At 35.8% G+C, this 22,834-nt stretch overlaps 1 protein-coding gene across 1 annotated transcript; it reads left to right on the top strand.

The window, feature by feature from the left end:
• The first annotated feature begins 18,804 nt into the window (after nt 1-18,804).
• LOC140879804 (large ribosomal subunit protein eL39x) lies at nt 18,805-19,351 on the top strand. Its single transcript, XM_073283714.1, has 2 exons — nt 18,805-18,936; nt 19,032-19,351. The coding sequence occupies exons 1-2, from the start codon at nt 18,934-18,936 to the stop codon at nt 19,182-19,184; spliced, it is 156 nt and encodes a 51-aa protein (XP_073139815.1). The 5' UTR covers nt 18,805-18,933; the 3' UTR covers nt 19,185-19,351.
• The last annotated feature ends 3,483 nt before the right edge of the window (nt 19,352-22,834 follow it).

The raw sequence follows: 22,834 nt of genomic DNA on the forward strand, positions 1-22,834 counted from the left end.
ATGATTTGTTTGGTACCTGCGTGTGTCTTGGTTGTCTCGTTTTAATTGAATTTATTATTCTTGTATTTAATTATTATTTTATTTTAGTAATTAATTTTTTTAATTCTTAGTTCTCGTTTTATTATTCTGTCTAGATTAAGCTAAATAATTAATTCTTGAGAATTGACAACAGTCCCTGTGGGATCGATATTTGGACTCTCTGTCCACTTTACTATTACTTGACCTAGTGCACTTGCTAGTTGATACCGAATTAAGCGGTCAGTCTGTTTCTTTCCTCAATTTTTTTATTAACTATTTTTTGAAATTGCAGGTTTATGGGTGAGTTTGTGTTTTATTTGTTGTTTCAATTTAATAATTACCTAATATTTGTATTTTTATAGTATCATTAGTTCAGTTAATTTCTATTAAGCGTGTTGAATAGCACATATCGCAACTCATTATTCAAGACCCAGTTTTTTCATCCTTCTTTGAAGAATTTTGTGGCAAATAATCAACAATTGTAGTTTGATTTGTGTTACATGATATGTGAGGAAATAGGATTTGAAGGCATGCATACACACTTTAAGAGTGCATGTGCACTTATATGGATGCCTAAGTTGAGTTACCATTTTTTGTAAATATCTTATCCTATGCATCGTATGTGGATATCTAAATTGATTTATTCTTGCTATTCATCTATTAATACCCATCTCTTTATTAATGTTTTGTCACAAAATCATATTATGTAGTGTCAATGCTACTTAACTTTTGTCAAAAATCATTTTTTACATCAAATTTTTTTTGTGGGAAAGTGAGAGAGAGAGAATTGTTTGCATGCTTGAAAACGGATGTATTCCTCTTTACAAGAATACAATTTAATCCTTAAATTTATGTTTTAGTTTCTTTAATGAAAAAATTGTTATCTTTTTTTAATTGTTTGAAAATTCTTTAGAGTATTGAAACGTGCATGTCAATTAAGTTATTATTGTGTATTAGATTCAACATAGAATCTGGAAGTGGGTCTTGCAACCTTTCATTTTTTGGGTTGCTGTAAGTGCAAGAAGCAGTTATTTCGTGATTTCAATATTCAGTGGTTGTAGTTTGATGGATATATTTGTGAGGCTTGGAAAGAAATGTGCTGAGATTATTCCAGAATCTATAATTTTGCAATACTTAGCTCCGCAACACAAGATGTACGTGACTTTGAACGACGACGAGGATGTTCTAAATATGATTCATCTTCATATGTGTATGAAGCTTACCATGATTGAATTGAGGGCAGAGAGTAAAAGCGAACATTTCAGTAGCCTAAATTTTGGGAGGTAAAATATTTTAGATTGGTCTCCATATTTTATTTTGATTTTTTTATTTTACATCTACTAAGCTTGACATCGTGCAAAATTTGAAAATATTATGGTTATATAATTTGTGTTCTAGTATTATAATATAAATACATTTTTCTTGAAGATTATTGCTTCGTAAAGATTGATTTATAGTGAACGCATATTTAGCAGAAGTGCACATGATATGAATTATTTGGAAATAGTAATATTATTTACATCCAATATTTGACATTGTGTATGGTAAGTACTTATTTGTATATCTTGCACCTAACAAGTTTATATCAATTGGTAAGGGTAGTTGATGAAGAAGACGGACAATCAAATAATGGTAATGAAGCCAATCAAGCCGCGTTGTGAAATACACTAGATGATTGGATTAATTGTATCTGTAGTATAGGTCAAACATTCAAGGATGTTGCTGAATTTAGAAGATGTGTTAAAAATTATGATATTGCTACAAGACGATCATTTTTATACAAAAAAAATGATAGCGAAAAATTCATTGCTACTTGTACTGAAAAGAGTTGTGGATGGAGAATTTATGCTTTTAGATATAAAGCTGAAAATTTATTTGTGATCCGAAAATGCAATTTACAGCATACATGTGGTGAGAATAATCTACGGAGTAGAGGACATCCTAGAGCAGATGCAGCATGGATAGCTAATGTGGTGAAAGAAAAATTGATAGGAGAACCCTATTACCGTCCTTGCACAATTCAAAAAGACTTGCAAAGAGATTATGAGGTAGAGTTAAACTATCACAATGTGTGTAAGGGCAAGGAGTTAGCGATACATGATATTCATGGCACAGATGAAAGATGCTATGATAGACTGAGATGGTATTGTCATGTTGTTCGAGAAACAAATCCTGGAAGTGTTGCTGAGTATGAGATTGATCCCGTAACTAATTAATTTAAATGGCTATTCATTTGTTTTCAGGCATGTGCAGTTGGTTTTTTTTACTGGTTGTAGACCGTTGATATTTTTGGATGGAACTCATATAAAGAATAAGTATAAAGGTTGTATGTTACTTGATGTGTCGAAGGATGCGAATGATGATCTTTTCACAATTGCTTATTCTGTAGTTGATGCGGAGAATGATATAAATTGGGAATGATTTTGTTATCACTTGAGAAGTGTTCTGCTTTCATATCAAAGCATTTCATTCAATGGGTACATTTTTTTCTCTGACAGACATCCTGGTATTATCAAGGCAGTTAAGCTACTATTTACGGGAAGTCATCATGCATATTTTTTTAGACATTTAGTTGATAATTTTGTGAAGCAGATAAATAGTCAGTTACTTACTCTTATATAGATGATTATTTTTTAATTTGTATATAAATATATGTTTTTAATATGATTTTTTTATGATTTTAGGTGTTGCGAAGCTATCCAAAACATAATAAAAAACATTGGTTTTCAGTTTTCAAGAAATCTGCGTATGCTTCATCTTTGCAAGAATATGAACAACATATAAACACTATCCTATAGTTCATGCCACTTGATAGGGATTTTTATTGTAAATTCTGAGCCACAAAGTTGGGCAAATTCATTGTTTCTTGGTGATAGATGGGGTGTTATAAATAATAACATAGCAGAGTGTTGGAATAATTGGGTTAAAGTAGCTCGATATCTCCCTATTGTGGGTATGGTGGACTATATACGTGTGCAAATCATGAACATGATGCACCGCCGACGTGAATCAACATCGATGATGGTTAAAGAATTAAATCCGAAAAAAGAGAAGGCTATTGCTAGCGTATATGTGGAATCTCGAAAGTTGAGAGTGAACCGGTCTTGTAATTGGAGGTTTGTTTACGGTGAAAAATCATTTGCTATTGATTTAATAGGCATGACTTGTTCATGTAGATATTGACAAATCAATAAGATTTCATGCAAGCATGCTTGTGCCGCTATTGAGTTGAAGTCAATGTCACTTTATGATTTTTGCGACAAGTGTCACTCGTCATTCATGAGAAAAATGATATATATGCATCTTCTAAATACATCTTCACTAGGGGTGTTCATGGTTTGATTAACCGCCCGAACCGAGCCGAAACCAAAAATTCGGTTTGAACCGAAAACTGAACCGAAAATTCGGTTTGGTTTTCGATTTTTGGATTTTTGGTTTTCGGTTCGGTTCGGTTTTTTTCGGTCGGTTCACCGAACCGAACCGAAAACCAATTTTTTTTATTTTTTTGAATTTTTAATTATTTTTTAATATTTTAATTAATATTTTTATTTGTTTTTATTAATAAATAAATATAAAATAAATAAAATAATTTAAAAATATATAAATTCGGTTAAACCGAAAACCGAACCGAAAAACCGAAAAAATTTCGGTTTTTAACCGAACCGAACCGTTAAATTCGGTTCGGTTTTTGGTTCGGATTTTCGGTGAATTTCGGTTCGATTAACCGAAATTTTGGTTCGGTTCGGACCGAATGAACACCCCTAATCTTCACTTAGTTCCTGCAATCTACCCATCGTGAAAGATGTCATCTGTGTAAGGAAAATTCCATAATCATTTCGGTGTATCATCCTCATTTTCACATTTAGTGTCAACTTCATAAGAATTTCTGTAACACCCGGTATTTTAAATACGTAAATCCGCATGCATAATTAGGGTATTTAATTATTTAAATTTGTGATTTATGGGTTAAATAATTATGTGAATTATTTGTGCATGATTTAATTTATTTTTAAGCATTTAATCCATAATTAGTGATTTTTATGATTTTTAGTATTTTAATTATTTTATCGCGTAGACAGGACCGTGGACGGACGAGATGACAACTTTCTAGCCAATTAATTTCATGAGCCTTTTTAGAGCCCTAAAATATTATTTTGAGTTTTATTATCTCAAAATTTTTAGTATTTAATTTTATATAATTTTAGGAGTCCATTTTTATCCAAATTTAGCCATTTTAATGACTTTTAATTATTTTTAAAATTTCCTAAATTTGTAATTTCGGGATTTTTATATTTTTAACTTAAATTATCAGATTTTAACTTTTATTTAGAGTTTTAAAATTTTATGTTTTATATTTAAAACTTTTAATTATCCTAAAACCTATATTAATTAAAATAAAACCCCAAAACCTAATCTACCCAAACCCTTAACCGACTAACCATTCAGCCGCCTCCCTCTCCCCCATTATTCATCTTCTTCCTCGATCAGCAAGCCCTAGGAGGTTCCATAGCTCGATTTTCTTAAAGCTTCGAAGGTGTGTTCGTCCCGTCGTCCCGGAATCGTCCCACGCACGTTTTTCTCTTCAATTTCGGTGAAAGGCATGATTTTCTTCCATTTTTTTTGTACCTATCAGATATTATATTGTGTGGATTGTGTATGCATCAAAACTTTCAAGTTTTTTTTAGAAAATGGTTCGGTTGTTCGGTTTATGCCCAAGGTTTCTTGTTTTCCTTGTTCATGTTCACGTTTTCAGGTCCACCATGGCTGGGATGGCTGCTGGTCAGGGTCCTAGGTAGTGTGAGGAGGGTCTGGACCGAATGGCTTGAGGGGCTCGAGCCAAACGGCCCCAGGAAGTCGGCTGGTGCGGATTGGGCTCCCTTGGTGCGCAGGTTAGGGTTTTGAGAAAGGGGGGCTCGGCGAGTTGGTCCAGGCTGCATGGGGGCTGGGGCTGGGTCAGGTCAGGTCCGCCCAGACGTGGGCTACGTCTGGGCGGCGGCGCTCCGGCCAGGGGCGGTCGGAGCAGGCCGGCAGCAGCCAAGGAGTGGCTGCTGCTCACGGCCGCAGCCGAGAAGAGGATAGGGCATCGGGTTCTAGGGTTTTTTGTTGGGTCCGGGTCGGGTCTGTGGTCCGGGTCGGGTCAGTAGGGTAGTGGGTCGGGTTAAGTTGGTCCGAGTCCGGGTTGGTGGGCCGGGCTCGAGTCTTTTTATTTTTAAAGTATTTTATGAATTAATTGGTTTTTGGGCCAATTAATTTGAAATAAAATTATTTGGACTCCCAAATAATTTTATTTGGGCTTTTAAAATTTTAATTAAGTTAGTCAATTAATTTTATGGGCTTTTGAGCCCATGAAAGTTATTGGGCCAGTCTTTGGGCTTTTGGGCCCATTGGGTCAGTTTAAGTTGTTTTTGGGCCTAGAATGTTTTATGGGCTTTAAATTATTTTAATTGGGCTTAGAACAATTTTATTGGGCTTAAGTATGTTATTGGGCCAGATTTAAGTAATTGGGCTTGAGTGTTAGGGCCAGCATTCCAGTACAATCCATGAGAAATTTGCATGTGTCCTGATTATATATTTAATTATTTTTATGCATTGAAGTTATTTTAATATTTATATGTTAGTAAGAAATTAAATTAAATATATATGAAAGACACACATTTTATTTAAGTACATGCATTCATGAAATAATTTTATGCATAATTAAATGTTTAAGGTTGAGCCATAATAAAATATTTTATGTTGGAAGTTGAAGTAGTGTGACAATTTAAGGGGGATTTGTCCCCATATGTGAACTATTGAAGGACATTTTACTGCCAATTTAAGAGGTGATTCGTCACCGCCACGTACGTTGGTTTCCACGCTGATCAGTATTTAATGTATGATTTAAGGTTACACTACGGATACAACCATGCGATGTTAGAAATTTAACTGCTCAAAAATGTTTGTGTATTATGTTATTTAAGTTAATTTAAGTTATGTTTATGCCATGATATTTTTAAGCATGCTCATTCATGTATATGTTATGTATTAGTATCCAAATGATTTAAATTATTTTAAACTCTTGTTATGTTAGCATGTTGGGCCTCTTGGCTCACTACACTGGTATGGTGCAGGTGAGTTCGTAGAGGAGGATGTAGCTCCCACCGGCGGCGAGGACATATGAGCGGACATGCAGTGACCCCGTGACCGTGATAGTTGTCTGAGTCATTACGCATGTTTTTGAATATTTCAGCATGTTATACTTTTATTTATTTTCAGTGGTTGAAAGTATTACTCATTTTATTTAACAATTTTCAGTGCATGCAAACTTTATTTATTTTGCTTATGACAGTATTTTATTAAATGTTTGACTCAGATATTTAATTTATTAAAGGTTGCATTTTTATTTAATTTATTTATTTTTAAATCTATTTATTTTGTGCATATATGTATGGGCATGTATGTACATATTTTTATTTAGTAAGTAAATAAAAAAAAATTTCGCATATTTATTTATAATTAGAGAGTTAGGGTCGTTTCAGTTGGTATCAGAGCACGGTCCTTAGAGGGGTCATTACTGCTATGCGAGCTCAGAAATCCACGCTACCGGTCTGTAAGTTTTAAGTGTTTATAGCATGATTTACTTTTAAGAATTTAAGTTAGTATTAATGTTAAAACACTTAGTTATGCATGACGATTTACGAAAAGAAATATGTGGTGGTGCAGAATGCCTCCCAGACCGATGAACATACGTGGGGAATCTACACCTACACCTCCACCTCCACCTCCACCTCCGCAGAACCCACTTGCAGCATTGGAGCAGGCCAATGCTACTTTGATGGCAGGGGTTACTGCTCTGTTAGAGCAGCAGGCTCCACGTCCTAGAATGTCCCATGAGGAGGACGTAGCTGAGCGGTTTCAGAAGAAGGGGCCGAAGGATTTCATTGGTACCACCGATCCTTTGGTGGCTGAGGGGTGGATTCGTTCTTTGGAGTCCATCTTTGCATATATGGGGATCACAGATGCGGACAGGGTGAACTGTGCGACGTATATGTTGAGGGGAGACGCAGCTCTTTGGTGGGAGGGTGCTGCCAGGGGAGTACACCTCCCTACACTGTCTTGGGCGGAGTTCAGGCGTGTCTTCTACGCCAAGTATTTCACGGAGGATGTGAGGAGTCGCATGATCCGGGATTTTATGAGTCTCCGGCAGGGGGACAGGTCAGTGGTTGAGTATGTGAGCCAGTTCGAGAGGGGCTGTCATTTTGTGCCTCTGATTGCAGACAGTCCACCGGAGAAGATGAGGCAGTTTGTGGAGGGACTGAGAGCGGATATAAAGCACGACGTACGTATGATGGACGTCGCTACATATGAGGCGGCAGTTAGTAGAGCACTGAGGTCAGAGGAGGGTAGGAGAGAGATGCAGCGAGAGCAGCAGGGTAAGAGACAGATTCAGTCGGGGTATCAGCGACCATCTTCGCAGCCTCCTGCGAAGAAGCAGTTTACTGGGCCGGCTAAGGGCCCGAATCCGCAGCAGAGGCCGCAGCAGCAGAGGGGCGGGGGCCCTAATGCTATAGGTTTTCCTACTTGCCCGAAGTGTCAGAAGATGCATTCGGGACCTTGTCTGTTGGGAGCAGGAGTTTGTTACCACTGCAGGGAGCCAGGGCATCAGATAGCTAACTGCCCGAGGAAGAAGAACACGGCTGGTAGAGTGTTCGTCATGCAGGCAGAGGAGGCAGACCCAGACACCTCCTTGATCACCGGGAGAATTCTAGTTGGAGGCAACTCCACGTTTGCATTGCTAGATTTTTGGGCTACGCATTCGTTTATCTCCCTGGAGTTTATCAGGCGGATAGGCATCACACCTGAGATTATTGACAGTGGGTATGATGTTACTATGCCGTCAGGACAGATTATTTCTACCTCAAAGGTCATTCGAGAACTGGAATTGGAGCTTCAGGGACACTCCATTCGAGCAGATGTGGTGGTTTTGCCATTGAGTGGTTTTGATTTGATTTTGGGTATGGACTGGTTGACAGTCAATGGAGCTTCGATTGACTTTCGTCGGAGATCAGTGTCAGTGAAACCATCAGAAGGCGACCCGTTTACTTTCCATGCATCTCAGAGCAGTGATTTTCCTCAGGTGATATCTCTTATTCAGGCGAGGAAGTTGTTGAGACGGGGTTGCCAGGGGTTTCTAGCAAGTATTGTCACGGCCTCAGAACCATCTAGCAGATCATTATCAGAGATAGAGGTGATTCGTGACTTTCCGGATGTCTTTCCGGAGGATGTTGTAGGAATTCCACCAGTGAGAGATGTGGAGTTCAGCATCGACTTAGTGCCAGACACCGTGCCTATCTCTAAGACACCGTACAGACTTGCTCCTATCGAGATGAAAGAGTTGAAGGAGCAGATTCAGGAGTTGTTAGAGAAAGGCTTTGTTCGTCCTAGCTTTTCTCCGTGGGGAGCTCCGGTGTTGTTTGTGAAGAAGAAGGATGGCAGTATGAGACTGTGCATCGATTACCGAGAGCTCAACAGGGTTACAGTGAAGAACAAGTATCCACTGCCGAGGATAGAGGATTTATTTGACCAGTTTCAGGGAGCTTCAGTGTTCTCCAAGATATATCTGCGATCTGGTTATCATCAGTTGCGTGTAAGAGATGCAGATGTGTCTAAGACTGCTTTCAGGACACGATATGGGCATTACGAGTTCTTAGTGATGCCATTTGGGATGACCAATGCTCCAGCGGTTTTCATGGATCTCATGAACCGAGTCTTTCAGCCGTATCTAGATCAGTTCATCATAGTCTTCATTGATGATATTTTGATCTATTCTAGGAGCATCGAGGAGCATAGACAGCATCTTCAGACAACCTTGCAGACTTTGAGGGAACATCGGTTGTATGCCAAGTTCAGCAAGTGCGAGTTTTGGCTTGAGCAGGTGGCATTTCTGGGCCACATTATTTCGAGAGATGGGATTGCAGTTGATCAGTCGAAGGTTGAGGCAGTGCAGAATTGGGGTATTCCAAAGAATGCTTCGGAGATTCGCAGTTTCTTGGGTTTGGCAGGATATTATAGGAAGTTCATCAAGGGTTTTTCCTCTATTGCAGTACCCTTGACTTCCTTGACCAAGAAGAATGCGAAGTTTATCTGGAGTTCAGACTGTCAGAGGAGCTTCGATCAGCTGAAGGAAGCACTCACTACTGCACCAGTGTTAGCAGTGACAGTACCACACGAGGAGTTAGTGGTGTACACCGATGCGTCTAAACTGGGTTTAGGCGCAGTACTTATGCAATGTGGTAAGGTTATTGCGTATGCGTCGAGGCAGCTGAAGGTTCATGAGCAAAATTACCCGACGCATGACTTGGAGTTAGCAGCAGTGGTTTTCGCTTTGAAAATCTGGAGGCACTATCTGTATGGAGAGAAGTGCAAGATTTTCACAGACCACAAGAGTCTCAAGTACTTCTTCACACAGAAGGAGTTGAACATGAGATAGCGCAGATGGTTGGAGTTGGTGAAGGACTATGACTGTGACATTAGCTACCATCCGGGTAAAGCTAATGTAGTGGCTGATGCTTTGAGTCGGAAGTCGTCAGTGGTATCATGTTTGACCGTACAGTTACCACTACAGAGCGAGATTCAGAGATTTGACTTGGAGTGTTATCCGAGTGGTCATGCACCGAGCTTGTCAGTGTTGACGGTGCAGCCAGTTCTACGAGATCGGATTAGGGATGGACAGTCTACTGATGAGGAGTTGCAGCGATGGAGACAGAGAGATGAGGCTAGGGGTAACCTCTTGTATACAGTGGTGGATGGTATCGTTCAGTACCGTGGTAGGATGTGGGTACCGAACGTCGATCAGTTGAGAGCTGAGATTTTAGTAGAGGCTCACACATCTCCGTACTCCATTCACCCTGGAAGTACGAAGATGTACAAAGATTTGCAGCTATTGTATTGGTGGCCCGGGATGAAGAGTGACATCGGGAGAGTGGTGTCAGAGTGCTTGACTTGTCAGCAAGTCAAGGCAGAGCATCAGCGTCCAGCGGGACTTCTTAGACCTCTTCCTATTCCGGAATGGAAATGGGAGAATATTACGATGGACTTTGTGGTTGGCTTGCCGAGGAGTGCCAGAGGTTGCACAACGATTTGGGTGATCGTGGATAGACTCACCAAGTCAGCTCATTTTTTGCCGGTGAGGACTACTTATTCTTTGACACAGTATGCAGAGCTTTACATCAGAGAGATTGTTAGACTGCATGGCATACCAGTGTCTATTGTGTAAGACAGAGATCCGAGATTCACATCTGCGTTTTGGAAGAGTCTGCACACAGCATTGGGGACTAGGCTTTTGTTCAGCACAGCATTTCATCCCCAGACAGATGGTCAGTTTGAGAGAGTGATCCAGGTTCTCGAGGATCTTCTGAGAGCTTGTGTCATTGATTTTCGGGGATCTTGGGAGACTAGACTGCCATTAGTGGAGTTTACCTATAACAACAGTTTTTAGTCGTCTATAGGTATGGCTCCTTATGCAGCATTGTATGGGAGGAGATGCAGATCTCCTGTGCATTGGGATGAGGTTGGTGAGCGGATTTTACTGGGTCCTGAGATTGTGCAGCAGACAGCTGACATTGTGACTCAGATTCGAGATCGGATGAGGACTGCTCAGAGTCGGCAGAAGAGTTATGCAGATGCCAGACGACGAGATTTGGAGTTCGCTGTAGGTGATCACGTATTCCTGAAGGTGTCACTTATGAAGGGAGTAGTGCGTTTTGGCCGGAAAGGCAAGCTTAATCCGAGGTATATAGGGCCATTCGAGATCTTGGAGAGAGTTGGCACGTTGGCCTACCGTTTAGCTCTACCACCGGGGCTAGCGGCAGTGCACAACGTTTTCCATGTATCCATGCTTCAGAGATATGTCTCTAACCCGTCGCATGTGTTGGATTTCGAGCCCTTGCAGTTGCCACCAGATCTAGTGTATGAGGAGAGGCCAGTGCAGATCTTGGCAAGGGAGGAGCGGAGGCTTAGGACGCGGGTCATATCGATGGTCAGAGTCCAGTGGCTGAATCACTCAGAGGAGGAAGCTACTTGGGAGACCGAGGCAGACATGAGGACTCGCTACCCGGAGTTGTTCGGGTAAGTACTTTAAATTTCGAGGACGAAATTCAATTTAAGGGGGGGAGAATTGTAACACCCGGTATTTTAAATACGTAAATTCGCATGCATAATTAGGGTATTTAATTATTTAAATTTGTGATTTATGGGTTAAATAATTATGTGAATTATTTGTGCATGATTTAATTTATTTTTATGCATTTAACCCATAATTAGTGATTTTTATGATTTTTAGTATTTTAATTATTTTATTGCGTAGACGGGACCGTGGACGGACGAGATGACAACTTTCTAGCCAATTAATTTCATGAGCCTTTTTAGAGCCCTAAAATATTATTTTGAGTTTTATTATCTCAAAATTTTTAGTATTTAATTTTATATAATTTTAGGAGTCCATTTTTATCCAAATTTAGCCATTTTAATGACTTTTAATTATTTTTAAAATTTCCTAAATTTGTAATTTCGGGATTTTTATATTTTTAACTTAAATTATCAGATTTTAACTTTTATTTAGATTTTTAAAATTTTATGTTTTATATTTAAAACTTTTAATTATCCTAAAACCTATATTAATTAAAATAAAACCCCAAAACCTAATCTACCCAAACCCTTAACCGATTACCCATTCAGCCGCCTCCCTCTCCCCCATTATTCATCTTCTTCCTCGATCAGCAAGCCCTAGGAGGTTCCATAGCTCGATTTTCTTAAAGCTTCGAAGGTGTGTTCGTCCCGTCGTCCCGGAATCGTCCCACGCACGTTTTTCTCTTCAATTTCGGTGAAAGGCATGATTTTCTTCCATTTTTTTGTACCTATCAGATATTATATTTTGTGGATTGTGTATGCATCAAACTTTCAAGTTTTTTTTAGAAAATGGTTCGGTTGTTCGGTTTATGCCCAAGGTTTCTTGTTTTTCTTGTTCATGTTCACGTTTTTAGGTCCACCATGGCTGGGATGGCTGCTGGTCAGGGTCCTAGGTAGTGTGAGGAGGGTCTGGACCGAATGGCTCGAGGGGCTCGAGCCAAACGGCCCCAGGAAGTCGGCTGGTGCGGATTGGGCTCCCTTGGTGCGCAGGTTAGGGTTTTGAGAAGGGGGGGCTCGGCGAGTTGGTCCAGGCTGCATGGGGGCTGGGGCTGGGTCAGGTCAGGTCCGCCCAGACGTGGGCTACGTCTGGGCGGCGGCGCTCCGGCCAGGGGCGGCCGGAGCAGGCCGGCAGCAGCCAAGGAGTGGCTGCTGCTCACGGCCGCAGCCGAGAAGAGGATAGGGCATCGGGTTCTAGGGTTTTCTGTTGGGTCCGGGTCGGGTCAGTAGGGTAGTGGGTCGGGTTAAGGTGGTCCGGGTTCGGGTTGGTGGGCCGGGCTCGAGTCTTTTTATTTTTAAAGTATTTTATGAATTAATTGGTTTTTGGGCCAATTAATTTGAAATAAAATTATTTGGACTCCCAAATAATTTTATTTGGGCTTTTAAAATTTTAATTAAGTTAGTTCATTAATTTTATGGCCTTTTGAGCCCATGAAAGTTATTGGGCCAGTCTTTGGGCTTTTGGGCCCATTGGGCCAGTTTAAATTGTTTTTGGGCCTAGAATGTTTTATGGGCTTTAAATTATTTTAATTGGGCTTAGAACAATTTTATTGGGTTTAAGTATGTTATTGGGCCAGATTTAAGTAATTGGGCTTGAGTGTTAGGGCCAGCAGTCCAGTACAATCCATGAAAAATTTGCATGTGTCCTGATTATATATTTAATTATTTTTATGCATTGAAGTTATTTTAATATTTATATGTTAGTAAGAAATTAAATTAAATATATATGAAGGACACACATTTTATTTAAGTACATGCATTCATGAAATAATTTTATGCATAATTAAATGTTTAAGGTTGAGCCATAATAAAATATTTTATGTTGGAAGTTGAAGTAGTGTGACAATTTAAGGGGGATTCGTCCCCATATGTGAACTATTGAAGGGCAGTTTACTGCCAATTTAAGAGGTGATTCGTCACCGCCACGTACGTTGGTTTCCACGCTGATCAGTATTTAATGTATGATTTAAGGTTACACTACGGATACAACCATGCGATGTTAGAAATTTAACTGCTCAACAATGTTTATGTATTATGTTATTTAAGTTAATTTAAGTTATGTTTATGCCATGATATTTTTAAGCATGCTCATTCATGTATATGTTATGTATTAGTATCCAAGTGATTTAAATTATTTTAAACCCTTGTTATGTTAGCATATTGGGCCTCTAGGCTCACTACACTGGTATGGTGCAGGTGAGTTCGTAGAGGAGGATGTAGCTCCCACCGGCGGCGAGGACATATGAGCGGACATGCAGTGACCCCGTGACCGTGATAGATGTCTGAGTCACACTGCATGTTTTAATTATGTCAGGATGTTACACTTTTTAATTATTTTTCAGTGGTTGTGGTTTTGAATATTTTCTGGGCATGCAAATTTTACATCATTTTTCTTATGCAGTATTTTTAATTAAATGTCTGACTCAGATATTTATTTTATTTAAAGAATGCAATTTTTATTTAGGTTATTTATTTATTTATTTATTTTAAATCTTTTATTTCTGTGCATGTATGTATGGGCATATATGTGCATATTTTTATTTAGTAAGTATATATATATATAAAAAAAAAAATTTCCGCATATTTATTTATTTAATAATTATAGAGTTAGGGTCGTTTCAATTTCTTTCTACACATTCAAGACAACATATACAAATGAATCTTACATAATCTAGTAAAACGAAAAAGAATAACAATTACAAAAATTTTCAAATTGCTATGAACCTGCACCATTGTGTCCATGCAATAGATTTCAAATCCATGCTCTAAATTTGCTTTTGCATAATTTTCATGTAAACATGAATTACCTCAGACTCAACGGGTTCACCAAATATAAAAGGACATAATATCGGTCCACTTAACCTCATAACCTCATCTTGCCAAATGACAACACTACAACAAAAGAAAATTCAATTCCATAAAAAAATTAGGAAAATCTATTACTAAAATAAGAAAATAAATGTATGGAAGATCAACATACTCCAATTCATTTCTACCAAGAAAACATGTCACCAATTTCCTCTCTTCATCATCTGCTTCTTCATATCCACAAAACCCGGATCTACCTTTGAATTTATCCATGGAAACCTTTCAAAGAGTATTGCCTTCCTTCTCAACGTCTTTCAATTCCTGTCCCAAAGTGGCGATATATTTAGTAACATAGCAGAAATCCAAATATCTATAACGACAATATAACTAAAAAAATCAAAAAATAAAACTTAAACTTAAAATAATCAAAATGGGATTAAAGTATGCTCTATTTACCAGATTTGTCACCTTCTTCTTACGTCTTGGCGCTGAGCTAGGTGGAGTCACAAGCATGGAACCTTTTTTTTTCTTCACACGATCAGCCCTGTTCCTCACATTATCCACAACTGAAGATTGAAAAACAGATTTCTTCTCTTCTTTGGAAGTAGCAACTGCACTACCACCACTGCTTTCATCAGCGGATCTATTTCTGGAGTCACCTCTTAACACGTAATTCTCTTTTTCTTTCAAACCATCAACACTATTACACACCAATGCATTACGTTCGACATCAATTTCCATCTCATCAATCGATACATTCAAAGAATGAGATCCCTCTAATGCTTTGTTTTCTTTCGCCAAATTTGCAACAACTTCTTGCACCATTACATCAACTTAATCATCAAAGTGAGCGACTCCATCTCGTGATAACTCAAAAGCAACTTCTTCCTTGGATTTATCAACTTTCTCCTCAGATTCGTCAATTTTGTCACATTTATCAACCACAAAATCTTTGTGATTCATTCTACATATCACATTTCCATCCTCTAATTCAACACACCTCTTTTTCAATATCTTTATCTCATCCATTTGTTTCATGACAATTTTCTTAAATCGTTTTTCTTCTGATCTATCTTCGTCTTGCTTTAAAACATGCTTGATATCCAACAATAAATTTTCTTTCTCACAAAATGGATATATCGACAGAACCTACTCACAATTAAAAAAAATAAATAAAATTAATATCATATGAGCTGAATCTATGCATTTCAACAATGATTCAGTTTCAATAGCATTAAATGGTATATTGCTTCTTTCCCACCCAAACAACCGAGGGTAAACATTTAAAGCACGTTGTACCCCTAAAATTGGGACAGTATCATATAACCAAGCCTAAAACAAATAATAAAATAAACTTTATTAAAAATATGATAAGATCATAATTATTAAAGTTGCATACTAACCATCAATCCAACCGTGCATCCATCGGCATAAAGCTTTCTTCTGATTTGGCATATTTCTCGGTATAAAAATCGAAAGGCAACATCTCCCCAAGCCTATATAAAAAAATTGTAAGATCATCCAGATAAGGAAATATAAAGCAAGGAGTGATAAAATTACTGGCGGGGAATATTATGCAGTTAAAAAGGAACAAAATAAAAATTATAACAAAATCATCAATGCCACTCTCATCATCACTTCTTGCAACTAAAAGTAGTTTTTTATAAATAGATTTTTGGTGGGCATTGGTGAATTTTCCGTTAAAATGACGCCTAAAAATATGAAGTCTAGTTTCACGTCAAAGTCAACGGGTTGGCCACTATGATGCAAACCGAGAACAATAAAGAAATCTATTGATTTGAAAGGGATGGTAATGTCATTACCAACCAAAAAAGAACATGAATCAGCCTGAAATCTGTTTAGAAAATAATCAATCCGATCACTACTAATCGCAAGGACGGGCATATCAATCCATTTAGCGAAAGAAGTATAATTTATCCTATTCCTCTGCTCCTCGCCCAGGACTTGCTTCAATTCTCCCATCATAGTTTTAAAATAAGGAGGAGAAAATCGTGAAAAATATTCCTTCCCACTATTCTTCTTATGATAATCATTAACTGGTTTGTCTTCTCCAGCCATTTCTATATTAAAAACCAAAAAATAAAATCATACAAACAATTAGTATAAACACAACCACGAAAATTAACATAACAGTATATATATGCAACAAAAATGACAAATTAACATTATTTGGTAGTGGAGAGAAATTAGACACGACATTCACAAAGCTTATCGCATCCAAATTTTAAAAAATGGATTTAGTAACTTCCCAAATATCATTCCAGTGAAATTTCAAATATAATTAAAAATATAGGTTTAGTGGAACAACAATTTATAGTGCACGAAAAATATCGAATAATTGCCTAAAAATAAACCACAACACTTAGTGGATCTTTGTCCCAAAAATTTCATAGGTTTGAAATCATCAAATGTAACCGACTATTTTTTCATCCATTAGTTCATGACACTGGGCGTAGATTGAGAAAAAGCAAAAAAAACAGTCAAATCTCTCTAATATGAAGATTGTTTCTCTTTTGTCAATTGTCATATCAAATTTTTCTTCCACCACATTTCACACTATTCATCGTCAAACACAACGATCTCCTTTCACACTATTTAAACCAAGAAAAAATGCTTCTTTCTGAATTTCTGAATTCCAACAATATGAGAAATGTCGAATAATTGCCTAAAAAAAACCACTAAACCTAATTTTTGAATTCCAACAATATTTCAAAAATTCATCTCAAAACAACTAAAAACTTCTGCATAGAAATATCAAGAATGAATCCTAAAAATTGGGGGAAATGAGTTGCCAATTATAACCTAAAACAAACAATAACACTTTCAAAACACCAAAAAAAATTAGAAAAAACGAACCCTACAAATTAGGAAAAATATGATTCTCATTCGTACCTTTCTTAGATTTATTCATATTTGTAGTTCTAGGACATTTTTTTCTCCGTTGTAGCTTCTATCGATTCTTCCTTCATTGCCGATTTGTCCTTCAATTTCATTCTTCTCATTTTCGGCTTGGAACTTCATACCTTCAGTAGTGATATTACCCAGGGAATGGGGGAGAAGGAATAAAGTTATATTATATTAAAATTTAATATACACGAGGGTATTAATGGATTTAAATTAAATATAAGGGCAATTGAGTATTTAGGTATGAACCAGGGAGTTAAAACATATAAAATCATGTTGTCAGGAATTGAAAACAAATATATTCTGAGCTAGAGACTGATCTTAAATTTCAGACAAGAGTTGGGAATTTTCGTTCATTTACCGTTAAAGAAGTAATTAAATTATTTTTATTTACAGTATCTTATTTACCTTTTAAAATTTTTAAATTAATAAATATTATTTTATATTTATCTAAACTTTTAATTATTATACATTTATCATATTATCCTAAAATTAATACGGAATTAACTACAATTTTTTTTTATATATTAACCCGAATCTTTAGATTCATCACATAACGCTGAAATCAACAGGATAATTAATTTAAAATACACACATATATAGATGCACACACATCACATGTAGGGATGGAAACAAAGCGGGTTTCGGGTGGGTTTGGCCAAACCCAAGACTCATCCACCTCCTTTTGAACCGTCCCGTATCGCAAACTCGGCAAGTTCAATCCGAGTTAGACTCGTTGGACTCGCTATAATTTATATAAATTTAAATTTATTAAATAAATTGTTTAAAAGTATAAAAAACAACAAAAATTATTAAATTTAATTTTAAAATTTATTAATAATATTCAAAACAACAAAATATTCTCACAATTTAAAACTTATCAACTTATATTTAATTAATAATTATTAACAAATTAAAAAATTAAAACAAAATATTTTCATATCAAACATATCATAATAAAATAAATTTATTCAATCCAAAAATATTATAAATTCAAATTACAGGTAAAGTATTATTTTTTAGTATAAAAATATAATTATATATAATTAATATTACATATATATTTTATATTTATATATATTTTTTTGACGGGGCGAGTTTGGCTAAACCTGAGACACGTCCCGGACCCGCTTAGCCTATGCAGGTTTAATACGGGACCGAGTCTAGACCTAACTCATTGTCTTCCCTAATCACGTGCAAACCCGATAAGCTCCGTTTGGTAGCGTATATTATTAATCTATGTATATATAAATTATCTTATCCAATCTCGCGTTCTTCTCGTCATATTATTTATCCATCTATTAATTATCTATTTTACATCAATCAAATCATTAATTATTTATCTTACATCAATCAAATTATTGAATTTAAATTACTATATTACCCTTATAAATAACATTATTCATATTTTATTTATTATTAAAATGACAAAACAGTAATTTATCATTTTTATATAAAATTTAATCAATCAAATCAAATAAACTATAATCTATCAATCAAATAAAATATTATATTAACTATAATTTTTTATTATATTATATTACTTATCTATGTATTATTTATCTATCACTTAAACCAAACGGAGGCATAGATTATTATTGATTGAATTACTATTTTTAGATTGATAAGATAACGAGGGCTATTGTGAAACAAAAATTATACTATGACCTCAATTTGTTAGTGAGTAGGTTTCATATGAGTCAACTCTACTCATATTTACAATAAAAATCGATTCAATTACTATTTCAAATCCAACTCGAATATTCAAACGATCACACAATTTTTAAATTTTTTTTTATCACATTCAATCTTATTCCGAAGGTGGAGGGTAACATTGTAGTCTTCTTAATATCAATCGGGTTAAACTGCAATTTCATAACTTTCGTAAACGTGAAATTGGGCCTGTGAAATATTTAGGGTTAGGGTTTATATAGCCGCACACACTCAACCCCACTCCAGAATTAAAATTTCGCGCAGCCGGCCGAAACCCTAGAGCAGTTCTCTCCGCCGTAGATCAAGATGGTATGGATATCTTTCTCCCTTTCTCGATTATCAAAAAATGAATTTCTTTGTTATTTTCATGAATGAATATATTGTGCCCGTGCTTGTATGCTCAGCCGTCGCACAAAACGTTCATGATAAAGAAGAAATTGGCGAAGAAGCAGAGGCAGAACAGGCCCATCCCGTACTGGATCCGTATGCGAACCGACAACACCATCCGCTACAACGCCAAGCGCCGCCATTGGCGCCGTACCAAGCTCGGATTCTGAGCGTCGACGTTTCTATCCCACCTTCCCCTGCTTAAGATTATGTTTTTTGTCTTCCCTGGGTTTCATGTTATAATTTAAATGAAATAGCAAGACTTCTTGGCCGGTTTTGATTAATGTTATGGATTATTAACAATTGCATTCTGAAACTGTGTTTGTGATTCTTTGAATCTAGCTTCAATTTATCTTCCTGTATATTTTAAAATGTTTTTTTGGGTATCTGTTCGTGGTTGGTTGAAGGTTTCTGAGTGAATGTAGTGTAATTTTAGGGTGATAACTTGGGCTTTTAGAATGTATAAGCTTTTCTATTTGTCTCCTGTAGAAATGGCCGCGGTATTCCCCATTTTTGTACTCTTTTATTCGCTTGTATGGATTTAGCTTGTTTAATTGAAATAACTGGGTGGGATTAAGGTTACTAGACTATAATGACTAAGTGTTCGGTTTAACTCTCCAAAGAAGCATGAGCATGGTGGCTTCTTAACTTTTGCCTTTCATGCTAGGAAATTGTGCAACATGGTCAGAGCACGTGTTTTAGTGTGTGTGTGTGAGATTGAATCTAGAGACTTGGCACAACAGATTGAGGTTTGATTCCTTAAACAATAGTTTTTTTGAACTTGGTGAATCTGCACAAGGGTTTTGGTGGTATTGAGCTTGCAGTTGCCTTGTGAATACTTCTCGTAGGAATGAGTTTGTGTTTTCTTGTTTAGTGTTTATACTAGGCTTCAGCTATGAGAACTTGCGTCTATAAGCCTATCTAAATGTAAATTATATCTGGTCAAGTACCTTATGCATAGTCGAAAATTCGATGCTACCCAAACGGTAGAACGAATGGTCCATGTTCATTTGCATCTCATGTGCTATTAATTTGGGCTTTTGGGCTGTCGATGCTCGCACACTGGCACTGTCCATCATCAAGCATCAAATAAACCCTGTATAGCATATATCGTAGGTGTTCCATAAAAATTTCGAGTAGAACACGTATAGATGGGACAGGAAATTTGCACTCTATTTTTTTTTGTTGATATGGTACCTTTTTTTTTTTTTTTTTTTTTTTTTTTTTTTTTCATTTTTTGGAGTTAATCAATCGTTGTTGTATCATTTTAATTTTTCATGTCTGAAAGTATATTCAGGGCCTCGTTGTCTATCAGTATAAATGTTTCTTTTTAATTTGTCATTTTACAAATAAAATTGGATCGTCATTGTATTATGTTCAGCTTCAATATGTTATTTCAAGATATTTAAAGTTTCTTACATTTAATAATCTTTTATTTTGTGCAAACATCAAAGCAAATACATTTTAATGTTATTTTCTTCTGTAAAATAATTTATCTTGGTCTCCCAAAATAAAACAATAAAACCATAAGACATCAACTGTAGTCTCGTGATGAATTCCTCGCAACCTGGTAAAAGATTCGATATTTTAAGTTATGGGATCAAATTAATGATTTAACTAGGACTGCAAATGAATCGAGTCGAATAATGATAAAAATTTAAAGCTTGAATTTGGCTCGAATTAAGTATATTCGAGCTCGATTCCAAGCTCAAAAATTCAAATATTTTGATTCGAGGTCGGTTCGAAATGAAGTTCGAGTTTGGCTCGAAATATTCGAACATATTCGTGAACTATTCGAACTATTGCTTGGATATTATGGTCCGAAAAGCTCCAAATGTTTGAAAAAGTTCGAAGTGTATATATTTTTATTATATAATTTATTGTATTAATAAAATATTAAGGCTTGTGAACTATTTGCGAACTATCGAACAAAATAATTTTGGCTCGAGCTCGGCTCGAAAAAAAATTCGAACATGTTCGGATTCGGCTCGAGTTCGATAAATTCGAATATGAATCAAATATTTATCGAGCCGGTTCGAAAGGCTCGCGAACTGACTCGATTCGTTTACGGTCCTAGATTTAACTTATGCTTTTCATCGTGATAAAATCTTTTCGGGGCAGATTATTTGTATGTTCAAGGGTATATGTAAATTTCGGTTCTACCAAAAAAACTCAATCAAATTGAGTTAATTCGAAATTGGTTTTCGATTGTTTAGGGGTTGAACTCTTTTTGTAGCATGGCTTACTTAATATACAGTTGAAATATTAACTTAAATGTGATATTTTTTGTTATTTCAAATTAATGATTTTAATATTTTTTTTATTAGGAGTGACGCAGTATCTGTGAATTTTAAAATATAAATATAGATTAAAAAATATATGATTAAAATTTAAAAGATAAATAAAGATATAATTAAATATTTTAAAAAAATTTATTTCAAGAAATTAGAGAAGGTTTTAATCAACAAAGTTATATAATTTGGGTATAATTATAATTTGAAATAAGAATTCATCAAATCAATTAGTATAGGGAACTGAACTTTATGGGCCGGTTTGTTCGGTTTTAGTAGTAAAATCTATCGGTTCAATTGGTGGAAAATAATTCTATTAGTTCGATTTTTTTTTTTTTGAAATATGTTAGTTCGATTTTAACATAATGCTCATGTGATTTTATATCTCCAAGTAAAATTTGGAAATGGGCCGATAAGAGAACACATATATGAGCCCAACTAATTTAAGAACATTGGGCTGCCCAAATGTTAAAATTTAAATTGTCCAAAAGCATAAGATATAATTGGCAAAGGTAAATGCCCAAGTTGAATTTTCCCCATGTACAATGGTAAAATTTATTTTGCTAACAATTATTTCTAATTCCATTCTGCTCTGAGAACAACATGTGTTTCGAAGATATCGTAAAAATATTTTTTATGGGGCGAGCATTTTTTGAAAAATAAAAAATTTTAATAAAATAAGATACTTTGGGATTTTTTTTTAAAAAATATAAATATGAAAACTTTGTATGCTTGTATTTGACGTTTGTTTTATTGCATTGTTGCTTTTTTTTTTTTTTTTTTTTTTGTGATAAATGGGAAAATTGAGTGCATTGAACGTAGTGGAAACTGGAAACAAGGATAATGCTAAAAGCATGCCTAAAAAATAATTGTGGTAAAGTAATGTACCCCCTCTCGCCCACAACCTTCACTTATTATTTGAATTATTAGAGTACTATCATGTTTGTAATGTACAAGAATTCTTCAACGTTCTATTATTGGCATCTCCCAAGTACCATCATAATACACGAACCATAGTATATTATATTTGGATTTTTTAAAATCATCGAACGTATTTGAAAATCATTGAATCATGTGAGTCTCGTATATTTTACAAAGATTCATTCTACTCCTTGTTGTTTTGTTATTATTACACGTTTATCTATACATCAAAATCGTGTCACTCAAAACACATGAAAGTACAAATACATTATACATGTCCGTGTAGAATACAACCAATATGCAATATTAAATCACTCAAATATAGAGATGTCAAATTGGATTTGGTTCGTCTCGCAATACAAAATAGATGGACTGAGTTTGACAATTTCTCAATTTGCCTAAAACACGTAAGCAATGGCGGAGTCAGAAATTTTAGTTTACTCGGGCTAAAATTATAAGCTCTCATATCTTTTAATATTTGAATTGAACTACCCGAACTAACACCAAATTAAACAAAAAATATTCAAAATTTTTTTATATACAAAATTCAAAAAAAAATTCGGGCCATCCGGACTAAAACCCGGGTGCTATTGAACGTGGCTCCGCCA

The sequence above is a fragment of the Henckelia pumila genome, chromosome 2 (genome assembly GCF_033568475.1).
Source record: "Henckelia pumila isolate YLH828 chromosome 2, ASM3356847v2, whole genome shotgun sequence".
Lineage (NCBI taxonomy): Eukaryota > Viridiplantae > Streptophyta > Magnoliopsida > Lamiales > Gesneriaceae > Henckelia > Henckelia pumila.